Genomic DNA, 15,759 nt, shown 5'->3' on the forward strand with positions numbered 1-15,759 from the left:
CTGCTTGCAAGAGCATCAGACTCGAAAGCCACCAAGAGACACCAAATCTAGCCCACTGCATTCCCGTGTCCCTCACTGCACAGCACGAGGCTGAACTAGGGGCCATCCCCAATGCTTTACTTGGCAAGCCAAGGAGCAGCTTCTTCAAGTGCTGTCTCTCTGACACAGGGTGATGCTCCTGCTCCAGCGGATGTTGTCCATCGCAGTGGAAGTGGACAGATCTCCCACCTGCAGCTCCCATAAAGACGAGATATTCCCATTTTTACTGAATATCCCCCTGAGGAGCCAAAGGTGAGACAAGCACATGCAAGGCAGCATTTGCCTGTGTGAGCAATGGTCTTATTCCCAATTTACATGAGTCCAGATGCACAAAGTACTACAGGGTAGAGAAAGACAGGCCAGCCAGCGAGAGCATGGCTATATCTCCCATGGAGATACAATATCACTAGCTGAACACATCTACCCCGGTGGTGTGTTGCTGAAAACAGTCAATTTTCTCACGTATTAAAGCTGTGTGACCTTAAAAATGTAAAGAAGGTCTGAAAAGCACTACTGTGCATCAGCACAGTCAAGTACTGGCAAACACGTCACTCATTCTCCTGGGCAACCAGGTAGCTTGTCAGAAATATGATGCAGTTCCTACAGCTTTGCCTTGACATCCTTTTGTTTGCTTCTCTAAGAAATGCAGTATCTGAAGCCAAAGCACAAGGGCCTGACTGGTTCTGGTGTAAACACAAGACCACTGGATCCACAGGCATTTCAAACCCACTCTTGCAATGCCCAGCAGGCAGCCCTTCACACCCCTTCAGCAGAACTCTGTGCACATACCAGGTCTAATCAAGCCAAACCGAGTCTAACCAAGCTGTCACTTGGCCCAGGACAGATGTAGATCCGGCTGGCCCTGACCCCACATCACCCTTCCTTGGCTGTGCTCCCTGCAAGTCAGCAGGAATGGATCACTGCCACACAGGCTGCTGGGCAGGGTGAAGTGAAGCAGCTCAGTTTGCATCACAGACTGTACTGACCTCCAGCTGCCACAGGTCACACCTGAGGACGAAAACACAGCCATGGCCAAGTCACATAACAAAGGTTTCTCACCACATCTGGTGGTCTTCCTTCCAAGGCACAGCTGAGCAGCCCCTGCAGTCACCCCACTGGGTCAGCACCAGCAGCACACCAGGAACATGCTGGAGCAGTTGTCTCTGGTCAAGCTGTGCTGTCTCTCCCAAAGTAAATCCCTTTTGTCTTCCAGGGAAGCTTTATTAAACACCATGGAGAGCCAGCTCCTGCGCTGCAGACTGCTAGAGCTGTTGTTCCAGCACAGTTCTGATGTGCCCTCAACCTCATCTATGTCTCTGGAGAAAATCCTGTATTTCCTGAGCCACTTCTCTGTGCTGCTGCATTTTGAGGTATCCAGTCGAACTTCTCTTTTGCCTTGTTTTCTTCTGAGAAAACTTCTAATAATCAAATACTGTCTCCTGTCATAGGATGAAACAGCAACCTGGCAAAGGTGGGATGAGATGCTGCAGTACTTGAGTTTGCTGCTGATGAGTTACCGAAGTGTAATACAGGGTAAGCAGCTTGTTCTGGCCTCATCAAGAGGCTGCAGTAGAACTGCCAAATTCCCCTCCTCCTCCCTTCTTATCACTCTTGAGCTCACAGCCACTGAGTCTTTGAAAGACAGTGTGCCTCTGTCCATGCTAGTAACTATTCCCAGCAGTCAAAGAAGTGATGTTGCATCAATCAGAGCACCCAACTTACTTTGCCAAGTTTAGCCCCTACAAAATAGCCTTATTCCTAAAGGAAGGAAGCACTTCCCAGCACCAGAAAGCACACAAGGGGGTGCTTTGTACCCACTGTTGTCTAAGTTGCTACACAGCAGGTGGAAGAATAGGGTGGTTTGGGAGAAAAAGCAGAAAGCAAAGGGATTGTAGAATATCCTGAGTTGGAAGGGACCCACAAGGACCATTGAGTCCAACCTCCTGGCCCTGCACAGGACCCCCCCAATAATCCCACCATGTGCCTGAGAGCATTGTCCAAACATTCCTTGAGCTCTGTCAGCCCTGGGGCCCTGACCACTACCCTGGGGAGCCCGTTCCAGTGCCTGACCACTCTTCAGGAGAATCTTTTCCTAATAGCCAACCTAACCTTCCTGACACAGCTCCAGCCATTCCCACAGGTCCTGTCACTGGTCAGAGAGAGCACAGATCAGTACCTGCCCCTCCTCTTCCCTTCACGAGGAAGTTGTAGACTGCAATGAGGTCTCCCTTAAATCTTCCCTTCTCCGGGCTGAACAAGCCAAGTGCCCTCAGTCACTCCTTGTGTGGCTTCCCCTATAAGCCCTTCACCATCCTCACAGCCTCCTTTGGATGCTCTCTTTGGTAAACCCAGGACACTTTCAGCACTTAGTAAACTGGGCAGGGAGCACGACCCACAGTAGTCATGGAAAGAACAGCATTTCTGATCCCAGGAGAACGGCAGAGTCACAAAACACTCCCTAAAACTCCCCAAAGTAATTTTACCAGAAAATTCTTCAAGTCCCTTCCCAACTTCAGCTTCTTTAGCCCAGGGTTAAGGCTCTCATGAAATAATGCAGAGGAATCCACCATCACATGTGCAGTCTTACTCTCCCTGAAGCCCTAGACAATATTACTGTTGTTGAGCTCTTTGGAGACTCCTTTGCAGCTGCCCATTCTGGCACTCGCACAGGAGAAAAGGATTCTACAAGCCTTGCCCCTTCCCCATTTCTTGGGCTCTCTCCACATGCAGACTGAGCTCCAGGAGGGGCCAGTTCCTTCTTCCCTCAGTCTTGTGCAGAAGCATCAGGGATAACCGCAAGAGGATGAGCCCCATTCCCAACTGCTTCTCACTCCGGCACAGTGCTGCCTCTGGCATGCTGTGCTCTGGTGTGTGCTGCCTCTCTCCACCAGCATTTCCTCCTGCAGAGCACCTGCGGAGCTCCCTCAGTGACCGGATGGACTTGATGGTTCAGAAAGCCAAGCCCAGGCTCCAGGAGAGTGACAGTATCACCAGCCTGGACGTTCAGGTGAAGACTGAGGACTTCATCAGGCGAATGCAGGGGGTCCTAGGGCAGCCTTTTCCTCCACAAATCCAGGAGAAATTGTTCCTGCTGCAAGAGTTGTTCTCTATTGTCACTACTGCCTGATGGAGACAACCACTGCAGCAAGGGGGACAAAGAATTTCAAGTTTCCAAAAAAAAAAAAAAAAACTCAAAACCCCCATCTCATGCTGCAGTCTCAATGTCATGGGGGTTGGTTTATACAGTTCTTTAGAAAAATAGTTGGTTTACATGGTCTCAGAATTTCTGTTCAAATTTGCATCGTTTATCAGGCACGTTGTACACTTTAAAAAAATAAATTATTTTTATATTTGCTGAGACTCTTTCATCTTGGTGCCAGCCCTGCCTAAAGGAAGTGCAGACCTCCATCAGTCATACCTTGGGATAGCATTAGACTAATGCAGCCATAAACTCTGACAGTAGTTTGCGCAGCAAGCAAAATTCCCAAATATCTGGTCAATTATTAGGGGAAAGATGATAATCTTTAAAAATCTCAACAGGTGTGAGGGGCAGTGAGGACATTCATAGTGCAGAGATCCCAAAGACATGGTAGTCAGTTCTCAGTAGAGGAACATTTCTGCTCCAGTGCAAATCAATCTGTATAACTTGACCAAAAGTGATTAGGAAGAGGGTGGGCTGGATGGCAGCATGAGCTGAAAAAACTGCTCCCTCCAGAACCACTCTAGTGCAGGCATGGGCATTATGATCAGGATGAATATTGAATTCAATTGAATTCAAATCCACAGCCATCAACAAAAACCACAGGTGAGGTCAGAGAACAATTAGGTGTTTCTATAGATCTCAGTTCAGAAGCAACAGAGGTTGGGAGTGGGAGCTGCCTACCACACTTGGCAAGGTCCTAATGCAGAGACCAGAGTAGGAGCATCAAGAAGTAGTCACAGCTGGGAACACACGAGTCCTGATATCAGTGGTCTCATGCAGAAGCCTGGCTTCAGTTAGTGCAGAACTGTTTGCAAGGGTCTGACCCGGGGTTCACAAGTTTGCTTCTTGTTCTTTAAGAAGCCTCTTGCCAACTGCCAGGTGTAAAACAAACCACTTATTCACATGACACTGCACCCCTAATCCAGAGGTAAGCCATTCAGGGAAAAGTGAAGACTGCCAACAGTGCAAACCCAAGTGCTCCATGCTCTGGAAAGCTGCTCTTCCTGCACATATGCTCATTCAGGTGTATTTTTCAATTAGGTCCTTTTAACTGGATTAGACTTTTGTCACTAGACTAGAAAAGAAACTGCATTCCAGCAAGTCCATAGCTATGGATGTTATTTTATATTTATGATGGTGGCATCCCTAAGAATGATGGAGTAGAGTAAGTATCACACCACAAGGCCATGCTTTAACCCCAGCCTTCCCAAACTAACTGAGATTGGCCTGTGTAACCAGGACCACAGCAGCAGACTCTACCTCAGCACCTGGGTGCTCCAGGATCTATTCCATTACTCTGCCAACACCCCGGGAGCACAGGGAACACCAGTGTTCAGCTCAGACATCCCCAGCCCAGGAGAGCAATCAGCAGTGCTTTGAAGGGCAGCTACAAATGCTACAACAGCACCCAATCCTCAGCCTTCCGGAGGAAGGCAAAGCAGGGATGGACACACTGGGAGCTGGGCATCTCTAGGGAAATACACCTCCACGGTATAGGTGCAAACACAGCACACAGGCAACAAGAGACAATCTCAGGAACAAGAAGAATCTGAATAGCCCAAGAAAACACAAAGACTTCATGTTCAGTTTCCCCTGCCCTAGGACAGAACTGAGTATGGCTTTAAACCTGATCTCCCTGTCAAAGGGGAGTTTGTGAGCAAACATTTACCCTAGTGAGGTGCTGTCAGAGCCTTATTTGGCAGAACCTTGACCCCACATTTCTCCCACAGATGCTCTGCCAGCACCAACACACATCACGGACCTCCATTCACAAGGATTTTATTTTCCTGTAACAAACAAAACAAACATACACATTAGGAGGCATGAATACAGATAACAAATAAATTAATGTCAAATGAGAGCTTGATTGCCAAGGTGCAAATGAGTGGTGACCGTGAGAACTGCTGGGTTAGGTTGGGGACTTTCACACAACACATCATTGGCAGTGCTGCTGAAGCTTGAGAGAAAGCAGTGCCACAAAATGTGCTTCTTCAGAAGGGCCAGCAGCCAGCCCTGCCTCACTCTCTGGGAGGAATGTTTGGTTCAAGAAGGCAAAAACCCCAGAGCTCAACAGTTACCAGCTGTTGAGAAACCTCTGTGTAATGTCCTGGCAACAGACATGCTTCCAGTTCCAGATGCAAGGCTGCTGCTGGCTAAGGGACTCTGCAACACAATCGTGAGATCAAGAGGAGACCTGAGGTGACCCATTTGCCACAAGACAGGTGAGGATTACAGAGCAATGCTGCCTATCATGCTTAAGGGATTAGATGGTAACCAGGAGCTCCTTCCACTTTCCATGAAAGCAAGTGTTATTAGCTGTTCCCAGTAACTGGCTCTGCCCAGACCAAGAATTACATCCAGCTGTACCATAACAGGGAGGAACGTTTAGCCTTAATCTGCCCTCAGTCCTCCCTCAGCCCTGCAGAACACATTAATGCTGATAAAATACTCTATCTGAGAAGTGCTCCTGCTGTCTAATACACTTCTACATGATTCTAGGAAGAAAAAGAAAACCAGAATCAAAACCAAATCAAGCTGCACCCAGATTGCCAGAACAGCTGGAAGTCTGCTGTCTAAAAGGCAGGACAGTGTTGTTTTGCAGAAAGAAGAGAGGAGGATTACTTGATTCAAGCCACACCAGCTTTGGTCATTTCCACCTTTTTAGAGGAACAAAGAGTTGGAAGAGAAGGATTTCTTCCTCACTACTGTTCCCTGCCTTTCCAATAAGAGCATCTTAGAATGGTCATTGGTCCACTTTCCCTTTAAAAAAACATACCAAGAACAAAGAAGAAATAGGTGTTGAACTACATGGTCACAGTGGATAGTAAGGGAATGCCACACTTAAACTGACCCATCACATTCCCCAACTTCCTTCTGGCAGTTAACGGTCCAGTTTTCAGTCCTTGCTTGTTTCCATGATTTCCTACTGGAACTCTGTATATGCCAGACAGAACCACCACCTTCCCATGGGTCCTTCAGCACTGAGCAGGACAAGACAACCAGACTGCAGGCAGACAAGCCAGGTGCTCACACACCACATGGACTACTGTCCCAAAAACATGGCTCAGGGTTTCACTGTGGTGTGGTGTACTGGGAAGCACATCCAGAGCAGCCTGATAGCCCAAACCAGTGCAGTGCAGCAGACAGGATGGTTTACATTGGTTTAGGACTAGTGCAGGAGTTTTTTCCAAGACTGGCTTTAGGAGAACAGTCACAACTGTTTCCTTTTCTGAGATGAAGAGCTGGAAGGGAGACTTTCCTATTTTACTGCAGCACATGGGACAGGGAAGCAGAGCCTAAGACACCCTGTATCCTGCTAAAAACATCAGATGATTTCCTCTAGAACCCAGTGGGAGTGAGCACATTCAGATCCCGAGGTTTGATATTGTGGGAACGTGGAGATTGTTTCCTCCCATCTGTGCCTGGAATGTCCATTTTGGGTGGCTTGAAGGTGACTGGATCCTCTGGCATCCTGGTAGCCTGAGCACGCATCAGCTCCATTGGGGATGGCTTCTGGGCACCCTTATAGGACTGAATAGTAAATCCTCCTGGTGAAAAAAAAAAATAATCACAGTAAGAGCCAGGAAAACCAGTCAAGTCTTTTTCTACTGCTGCCAGGAGTCAGCAGCAGCACTGACACCCCACACCACAGGGAGCCGGAAAATTCCAGCAGCTCCATGTCATCTAAAGCCTATTCCACATCAGTGGTTGGCACTTCCAGTCCTGGTTGCATCACACATCAGAGAAAAAGTAAAATGCTGTCACCTTCACACCCTGCCCTTTCACTGCAGCACAGTGCAAGTTATTCCTAATTCCAGATCCTCAGCACAGGTTTTACCCAACTGCTTTACATTTAGGCATAGAAATTATATGAATAGCAAACATTCCCAAGGTGGTCCCAGAAAGTAACAAGGCAAGCAGGATAAGACTCTAGAAAAAGCTAGCAAGTTTGCTGTGTGATGGTTCTTCTTTAGCTCTTCCAAGGTAGCAGATTTTTGAGGACATACCTGGATCAGTGGTGGATTTCTGGATGGCTTTGGGTCCAAAAAAGCTCCACCTTTCAGATGGCAATTTGTCCCCACCAGCTTCCATGGCAAAGTCTGAGCCAGCGATAGAAGAAGAGGATCCCTGACTAAACCAAGCCCTAAGGAAAAAAAATCATTGAGGTGTATAAAACATGAGAATAAATACTTCAAGTGACCTCACTGTACCAGGAACTTCCCATGCAGTTAACAGGGGCAATTTAATGCATGCTCGAGTTCCCCAGTCTTCCAACATTTGGATCTATCCAACACATATCCTCATCAGGCTCTGAATTTTAGCCCATACAGTCCCTCTCTGGATAAGGTTATTTAGCAGCTCCCACCTCAGCAGCCTGTAGGAAACCAAAGAAGGCAGTGGCCTGCCAGGCTCAGAGTACCTGTTTTTATGCTTGGGAGAGGAGTGGGGACTGGTGCTTGGAGTGGACTGAGCAGAAGAATTGTGTTTGTCATCTTTTGTCATCTCTCCACTCTGCATTTTTAGCTTCTGTTAGGAAGAGAAACACAGAAGCAACAGGGCTTAAAAACAAGACATAAGGAAGAACACCCAAAACCAGACAATTGTTTCTATCACAAGTGAAAGTGTCACTTTATAACCTAAAGTTACACCCAGTATTACAATACCTGCACGCACCCCTTAAGCTTCTCTCCACATCAAATATAAGCATTTTGGAAGTTCACTATGCTCAAGACACATCCTCCAGGCTAGAGGAAGGAACACCAGTACTCATAGGGAAGTTATGGATACAGCAGAGTTTGCTGCAGCTCAGCTACCTGGTTAACAGCTCTAACTGCCACAGCACCCATTTGTCTCCAGCACTTTTTAGAGCAACAAAGCTTTCAGTCCCACAAGTTCTCTAACGAGAGTGAGACCAGTTCTCACACAAGATACAAGGTCAGGAGTACCAGACCCTGTGAAGCAATCCATGTACACCAGGATGAAATCACTGCTCTGGAACAGAGATGAACTTGGGCACAAAATAAACAAGAACTGGGTGTATGCAAACCAGGTTTTTTCAAGCTGAACAGTACAAACTGAACTTTGAAGAAGTCACTTGAAGGGCAGTTACAGTTCAAACACAAAATGCACAGGCACCTGGTAATGTCTCCTGTGGCTATTCAAGCCACACTAATGTAATTCACCAATGCTGTTACTGAAACTTTGACCTCGTGGGAGGACACTGGGAGAGTTGACTATTAAATTCCAACTCCAAGATTTTTTATGAGCTCAGTTGCCCATAGTAACATGTTCATTCAAGACCTTTGTCTTTGTTTTCAGTAAGAAGCAAAACCAATCCCATCTGGTAACTTCCACATCAGAAATGCACACTTTACAAGTTCTCTTGGGATAAACAGTTAAATAAGTTAACTGCAGGGCACCATTCAAAGGTACAGCAAGAAACAAGACTGTGTAGGGATGTCCCCACTTGGAAAGACAACTGTGACAACTTCATGACGTTGAAATGTGACAAAATTCAGGAAAAAAAAAAATGTTTGTTTCAAAACTACAAAGGCTAATGCTAACTTTAAAGTACAAGTGGGCATCCTTTTGTACCCAATGAGCTGAAAGGCTTCAGAGGAAGCAGCTTAAGGAGAGTCCAAGCAATATGCTCCAAAAGTTATGTCACCAGATAGATGTTAAAGTAGCACATATCCTGCATGGAGAAAGCCAGTGGAAAACAAGCCTTACGTGGACTGCCTCAGCCACCCAGTGGTACTTGGTCTCCTCAGTGGTGAGACCTTTGTGGGGTGTGTAGCCAGCCTCCCTCAGCCCTGCCTGCTGCTCAAAGCGATGAATGCTCTCCTGAGTCTCCTCTGGAACAAAAAGAGCACAAATTCACACAAAAAGGTCACCACAGGCAGTTCTAGCAAAGGCAACTTAAGCAACCAAACGCAAACCCTTTTTTCATCACTTGTATCTACACATTGTAATAAGCCCAGACAAGAAGATGAAGCTAATGAGCTATTCTGATTTGAAAACTACCCTGAGACACAGGGCTAAGTCAGATGTACAGTGATTTGTCCCAAATCACCAGATATATTACATACATAATACCTGTAATTAATCCCATCTCACCCAAGACCCTGCATCATTCCTACTTACAACTTCCTAAATCTAGGAGATACCAAAAAGCTGGTTATTTTAAATTGCCCTCTAGATTCAAAGAAGGCTTGCAGAACAGGTGTTAAAGACTCACAGTGATTACCCAGATTAAGTAAAATAAGATATTTCAGCCAAATACAAAGCCAGCATCCAATAAACTGATATCAACTTCACTTCTGATAAACATAAGCACTTTCTCCAAACCTCCAGCATAAGATGTTCACTCCAAAGTCAAAAGGAATCAGAGCACAAAGACGTTACCAGAAAAGCCCAATGTCTTCTTTAAAATAGGTAATGCTTCCCATGGTAAATTTATTTGCAAGGATACTGCACTGTAGATATGACAAATCCAGAGGAACAATGTCTCCTGGAAGGTGCAGGTGCAGTCAAGGCTCCTGACTTCTTACTGCACAAGAACATTTTTAGACTATCATAGTTTTAACCAGCTTAGCATTTATCATTTGACCAGAACAGGAGCTGCTTTCCAGGAGAAAGTCCATATTCCTGGATGTTATCTTCTGACGTGTTGGTTATTTTTGAGTCAAGACAGAAATAAATGCAAAGGTTCCAAAATGCTTGTCTGAAAATCTAGAAGTGTTTGGAAGCACTGCTTGGAGGAAAAGATGGCAGCTCAGATCCCATCTGCTGAAAGAAGAGGCAGCAGGGACAGATTAACATAAGAATAATTCCCCTTGCTGCAAAAGGGCAAACATAACTTCTCTGCAAACATAACTGACCTAATTTTATTTTAAAGCATCATGATTTATGAGGTTTGGTTTTTTTAAAGTGTTACTGTCAGCAAGGCAGCTGCTGCTATTAACTAACATAAATGCCAGCAAGAACTCCATTAGCACAGGGTGTCAGCTCTCACCGCTTGGGTTAATGTCAGAGCTCTGCCTGTCATTCAGAAATAGCAAGTTAATAAGCAAACAGAACAGCAGCAGCCTCTGCACTCCAGCAACACGGACTGCAGTGTCCTGTCAGCACATAATGTACCCTGCACTCCTCCCACATCACCCACCTCCAGCCCTTGGAAACACAGAAGCACTAAGCGTAGCCTATTCCCTAGTTTCTTGCTTCCTTCTAGAAGTATCCTCCTAAAAGAACTCACACAGCTCAAGAGCAGAGTCAGTCTGAACCCACGAGCTCCCCAGCCACTCCAGAAGTTACCTTGAGGCATCAAGGACACTCACTGCCCCCTCCCCATCAGCCACCATGTGAGGGGTGAGTTCTTACTTGTAATGAGGGAGTTCATGATGACGTCAGTGGCCTTGGCCTTCACCACAGGCACCTTGTTCACACTTTCAGTGGACGATGAAGGAGTTATGACGGGGGCACTCGTGTTTGTATCCCCTTCCTCAACCTGTGGGAAACAGCAGGGGACAGTTTGAGACGGGAAAGTATCTCAGCACCTGGCCAGGACACATCTCTAAACACAAAAGTGAGACACGAGGCCAAGCTGCTCTAGCCTTCATCCCATGGGAAAAATCCCTACACTATGCTCACTGCAGCCCAGGAATGTTCAGAGCTTGAACCTTAGAATTCATAGCAATGAACAAGAAACTTGCATCTAACATTTGAAAACCTGCCAGGCTCAGAGCCAACAAGCTGTTAGGCCAAGTACAGAAAGGTCAACAGCAAAGAAAACAACATCTGTACTTCTCTCAAAGGCAAACTGGACTTCAAGGTCAACTGGGCAAGAGCACCTTCCACAAGCAGCTCAAGCACAAGCTGTTCACAGAGGAGAGCCTGGTGTGAACATCTTGTTTTCCCTTCATTCCTTTTATCTGTTTCTTGCTCAGTGTATCAAGAGGTCAGAGCTCTACCAATGATCATGAGACCCCAGCAAAGAAAGAGAAAATAAATGTTAGAAAACAAGAAATCCTGTGAAATGCAGACTTCCTCCTCCTAAAACAGGAGCTCCCTGGCTGGAGAGCTTGCTCTTTGTGCAAAACCACAACTTTGGGTTCTCTTCCACAGGAGACTTTAAAACAAAAGGGAGTGTACAGTAGAGGTTAAAGTCAAAGGGATCAGAGTTATGTAAGTCCACTCAGCAACATTTAATTTCACTTCAAACTTAGAAAACAACCTCTAAATTTAAAAGGGCTAGTCCTGCACTCAAAGCACAAAATCACAGAATGCTTTGGGTTGGGAGGGACCTTAACGATCATCAAATTCCAACCCCCTGGCATGGGCATGGAAACTCTCCCAGGTTGTTCCAAGCCCTGTCCAACCTGGCTTTGGAACACTTCCAGGGATGGGGCAGCCACAGCTTCTCTGGGCAACCTGTGCCAGGGCCTCACCACCCTCAGAGGAAAGAACTCACATCCAACCTAAACCCACTCTTGTGCTCTAGTTTGATTACAACCGGCTAAAGCGCTTTTATTCACAAACACCGAGGAGACGCTCAGCACGCGCTTGTCCCTTCCCACAGCTGGGAATGCCGGGCAGGAATGCCGGGCTCTGTCCCCAGCCCCTCCCGAGGGTCCTGCTGCGGGGGGCAGGAGAGGGACCAGGAGGGAGTGGTGTCAGGAGAGGATAACAGGAGGGGGATACCCAGAGGAGTGCAGGGGTGCGGGGACACCCGGGGGTCATGCTCGAGCCAGGGCAAGGCCCAGCCCGTACCTTCGACAGCTCCTGGTACTTGCGCTCGGGGATGACCGGCTGTTTCCACAGGACGCCGGCACATAGGTCGGCGGGGGGGGGCGTCATGGGCGCCGGGTCCTCCAGGGCATCGTCGTAGCTGAAGGCGCGGCGCGGGACGCCGAGGGGCAGCGACATTCTGCCCCGGTGGGTTCCGCCGCCCGGCTCCAGCGCTGCGGAGAGAGCGCAGCGCTCAGCGACCGCCAGCGCGGCCCACTGGGGCCGACGGGGAGCGCGGGGGGGCCTTACCGGGAGCGTCGGGCTGCGCAGAGCTCATGGCGCGGGCGGTGCGGTCAGCGATGGGCGGCGCGGTCAGCGATGGGCGGCGGAGCGCGGCGGCGCCGAGACCGGCCCGGCCATGGCGGAGTCTCCGGCAGCCGCGACCGGCGCAGGGGATAGGGAGCTAAGGAGGCACTCTTATAAGCGCGCAGATCTCGCGAGATCTGGCTGCGGAACGCGGGGTGCGCTGGGAGATGTAGTTCTGATGGAGGGGGCGGAGACGGGTCCCGCGGGCTTGTGCCAAAGGGATTCCGGTCACAATTCCTGCCGGGATGACACAGGCAGAACACGGTTCCTGCCAGCTGGCAGCGCTGCTCCCATCCCGAGCAGCCGCGTCTCTCCCTCGCAGGATAAGAGCGAAGCCCTGAGCACGGCAGAGCTGCCAGCGAGCAGAGTCAGCTCTTCCTCCTGCCCACCAGCGCGACCTGGGCACCGTCACCCGAGCCCTGCCACCCGAGCCCTGCCACCAGCGTCCTCTGCGTGAAGAGCCTGCTGGCAACCCTGCTCCCCCAGCCCTGAAGCCCACACAGTGGGGGCAGACAGGCTCCCACCCCCAGCAGAGCTCTTCTTTGGGGTCTGCCACGAAGAGGATGGAGTGACCAGGGAGCTCCTGGAGCTCAGACTTGCTGCTGGCCCTGGGGTGTTCACTGCACCCCACGAAGTCTGAGGGTGAGCTGTGGGAAGCTGCCCTTGGGGAGCATGAGCAGCAGGCTCTGCTGCCAGGCATGAGAAGAGGGCAGCCATCTCCCACAGGATAGAGTTGGAATCTCCCTTAGGATAGAGGTACAAGCATGGCTCTTACCTTCTGGTGAGATCCCCAGGGCCCCACACCTTCACAGCAGCCCTGCAGGATATTAAATGAACAAGCAGGGCAGTCCTCTTGCTCACAGGCACCAACAGTACCCACTCAGGAGGTGGGCTCTCCTTCCTGGGAAATCAGTTACTGCTGGTACAGCCCTGCCAGTACAGCACACAGTGGGAATAACCAGCTCAGCCTGTCCATTCCAAGGGCTGAGCACAGCTCTCAACTTTCCCAACCCTGTATTTAAAGCCCTGTTTAGGAGAGATGAAGGCAGGTATCGAACAGCCCAGCACAGGGGTGAAGATGGGCTGTTCTGTGGGAGCTGCACTCCACAGGTATTTGCCTGCTCTGCCTGATGCTCCACTGCCCCAGGGAGAAGGGGATGGAGCCACACTCAGGGATAGCAGGAAGCCCTGCCTGCCGGCAGGACTCTGCTGGATCAGCCCATAGGGCACTGGGTCCTGGAAAACCAGTTGTGGAAGCTTGGAGCCCATCGAGGAGCAGGAGTACACACCAGCCTGTCCCCGCTGCAAAACCCTTCATACAGCTGCTCCTTCCTTTTGTCATAAAAGCTCTGCACTGCCCTCCAGCTCCTCAGCAGGGAAGGGACCCCAGCCTGGTCTCCCACACTGCAGGCAGGAAGGTCACCAGCAGGGGAAGGAAGCAGCACATGGCCCCACTCTGCTGCCTACAGGGCAATCAGCCAAGGTCTGAGTGCTGCCCACACCCCGTGGGCCCCAGCCCTGTCACCACGGAGGGTGACCCGTCACATGGGTCGGCACCAGGAGCTCTCTAAAGCAGGGCTGCACCAAGCAAGAGTCCAGAGCAAGACATTCACACCAGCTTGAAAGAATATTTTATTTCAACAAAGCAAAAGAAGTGCCAGCTGCCACACAGAAAGTGAGCAGCACAGCACAGTCAGTGCCAATGCCAAAGAGCCTTTCATGGCTGGTTAAAACCATCTCTGTCTAATGAGGGTCCTTTCTCCATCTCCAGAGGCTTTTTTTCAGTTCAGAAAATGGTCATGTCAAGCCTGCACTTGCAGGTAAACCTGAGGAAAAAGGGCAGTCACTGCACATCCATCTTTTCCGGCTTGAGTGATGCAATGAATTCCTTGTACTCCTCGGGATAGAAATTCTTGTACACATTGATCTTTCTCTTAATCTGCTTGGGAGTATCCTGGTAGTAGTTCTTCTCATCTCGAGCCATTTCCTGTGACAAAGAAGAGGGTAAGTCAGAGGAGCAGCCCCAAGAGCAAACACCAACCCATCCCTCCCACGCCAGCGCAATCACTCCCTGACTCACAGGGACCTGGCGATGGTTCAAAGCATTGTTTTCCCTTAACAATCAGATGACTGCAAAACAGGATCTGGGACAGAGAGGATTAGCAATTCCCATCCTGCAAAAGGTCCAGGAGCAAGGACTCTCTGGGTTCTCCTTGCCCTGGGACAGCCAGGCCATACCTTGTAGTTTTCCCCGTGGTTCTGTATCATGTACTGCACGTAGTCAATGAGGTCCCGTGACAGCGTGTTTGACTTCTTCTCAGGGAGGCTGGCCTCATATTCCATCTCTAGGCAGAGGAAAGAGACAGCATGAAGAGAGGAAGGAAGCAACATCTCCTCAGAGGTTCCCAACCTCTCCCCAGGGTCAAGCCTGCCCGTGCTGCAGACTCCTGCTGCACAGTTTGGCTGCTCACGCATGCAGGGACACTTCCCAGCATGATGGTGCAGGAAAATGGACAACACAAGAGCCCTCTGCATGGGCTGCAGGCATCCAGGCCTGTGCTCTAGCTCACACCATGAGGAGAGGTCCCTTTCTGCCCAGGCTGCAGAGTGTGACTGCTCAGAGCTGCCCAGCCCACCACTAAAACATGCTGGATACTGAACTATGGCTTCTTGTCACCCTGGGGCCACACACCAGCATGTTTCACAGTGACACAGTGCCCTCTTGGGGAAAGGCAGCCCAGGAGAGAATCACAAAATCATTAGGGTTGGAAAGGACCTCTGGAGATCACCCATTCCAACCCCCCTGCTATGGCAGGGTCACCTGGAGCAGGTGACACAGGAATGTGTCCAGGTGGGTTTGGAATGTCTCTAGAGAGGGAGACTCCACACCCTCCCTGGGCAGCTGTTCCAGTGCTCTGTCACGCTGAACGGTGAGAAGTTTTTTCCTTGTGTTGAAGTGGAGCTTGTTGTGTTTTAGTTTATGGACATTACTCCTTGAAAAGGTAAAAGAAATTCATGAGACAGATCCAGGGGAATGGCAGAGCTGCTGTCCTGCTCTGGCCTGGTTGGGAACCCCCAGCCAACTGCTGCCCAGGGCCTCCACAAGCCCATGAGCCTGGACAAGAAGTAACACTCTTCCCTGCCCCTGGCACACCATAGAGAGACAAAATACTCCCCAGGGCCTTGGGAGAACCCCACATGCAGCACTGACCGTTCACCACATATGGCTTCCGCACTATTTTCTTTCGTGACTGTTGTCCATTGCTTTCTGCTTCCACCCCCTGTGTTACATGAGAGAAAAGAACACTCAAGAAAAGTCTATTTGGAAGAGGGCTGTGTCCGCACACATTGCTCCCAAAACTTCTGACTGCTTCTACATGGCTGCAAGGGCCAGGAAATCTCAGCTGGCTTAAGCAGAGCCTTAT

General features: G+C 49.4%; 3 protein-coding genes across 9 annotated transcripts in view; 1 reads left to right on the forward strand and 2 right to left on the reverse strand.

Moving 5' to 3' along the window:
- The window catches only part of SIMC1 (SUMO interacting motifs containing 1), a 9,072-nt gene extending 5,680 nt beyond the window's left edge, over positions 1–3,392 (forward strand). For 6 of the 7 annotated variants that reach the window (XM_017828132.1, XM_017828131.1, XM_017828133.1 and 3 more), the window contains 4 exons: positions 244–291; positions 1,253–1,409; positions 1,488–1,572; positions 2,946–3,392. In XM_017828132.1, the coding sequence (XP_017683621.1) occupies positions 244–291; positions 1,253–1,409; positions 1,488–1,572; positions 2,946–3,166 (511 nt within the window). In that variant the 3' untranslated portion in view covers positions 3,167–3,392. Of the gene's footprint in view, positions 1–168; positions 292–1,252; positions 1,410–1,487; positions 1,573–2,945 lie in introns of all 7 variants that reach the window. The other variant, XM_017828134.1, reaches the window with a different exon arrangement.
- Positions 3,393–5,004: 1,612 nt separating this feature from the next.
- Positions 5,005–12,196, reverse strand: KIAA1191 (KIAA1191 ortholog). Its single transcript, XM_017828137.1, has 6 exons — positions 12,011–12,196; positions 10,622–10,748; positions 8,972–9,096; positions 7,662–7,768; positions 7,249–7,385; positions 5,005–6,789 (listed from the first exon to the last, which is right to left on the reverse strand). Exons 1-6 carry the CDS (start codon positions 12,164–12,166, stop codon positions 6,581–6,583), a joined length of 861 nt encoding a protein of 286 aa, XP_017683626.1. The 5' UTR covers positions 12,167–12,196; the 3' UTR covers positions 5,005–6,580.
- Positions 12,197–13,948: 1,752 nt separating this feature from the next.
- Positions 13,949–15,759, reverse strand: part of NOP16 (NOP16 nucleolar protein) — a 2,400-nt gene continuing 589 nt past the window's right edge. Inside the window, exons 3-5 of the mRNA XM_017828083.1 lie at positions 15,546–15,615; positions 14,573–14,679; positions 13,949–14,321 (exon numbers count right to left, since the gene is read on the reverse strand). Coding sequence (XP_017683572.1) covers positions 14,178–14,321; positions 14,573–14,679; positions 15,546–15,615 — 321 coding nt within the window. The 3' untranslated portion in view covers positions 13,949–14,177. The remainder of the gene's footprint in view (positions 14,322–14,572; positions 14,680–15,545; positions 15,616–15,759) is intronic.

The sequence above is a fragment of the Lepidothrix coronata genome, unplaced genomic scaffold (assembly GCF_001604755.1).
Source record: "Lepidothrix coronata isolate B3197 unplaced genomic scaffold, Lepidothrix_coronata-1.0 Scaffold146, whole genome shotgun sequence".
NCBI lineage: Eukaryota > Metazoa > Chordata > Aves > Passeriformes > Pipridae > Lepidothrix > Lepidothrix coronata.

Excerpts from the sequence above, each read along its gene's own strand:
- KIAA1191 (XM_017828137.1), bottom strand. The coding sequence starts at position 12,166 with ATGTCGCTGCCCCTCGGCGTCCCGCGCCGCGCCTTCAGCTACGACGAT. Across the intron at positions 10,749-12,010 it reads AGTACCAGGAGCTGTCGAAG|GTTGAGGAAGGGGATACAAA; the intron begins GTACGGGCTGGG and ends TGTTTCCCACAG. Across the intron at positions 7,386-7,661 it reads TCTCCCAAGCATAAAAACAG|GGCTTGGTTTAGTCAGGGAT; the intron begins GTACTCTGAGCC and ends TTTTTTCCTTAG.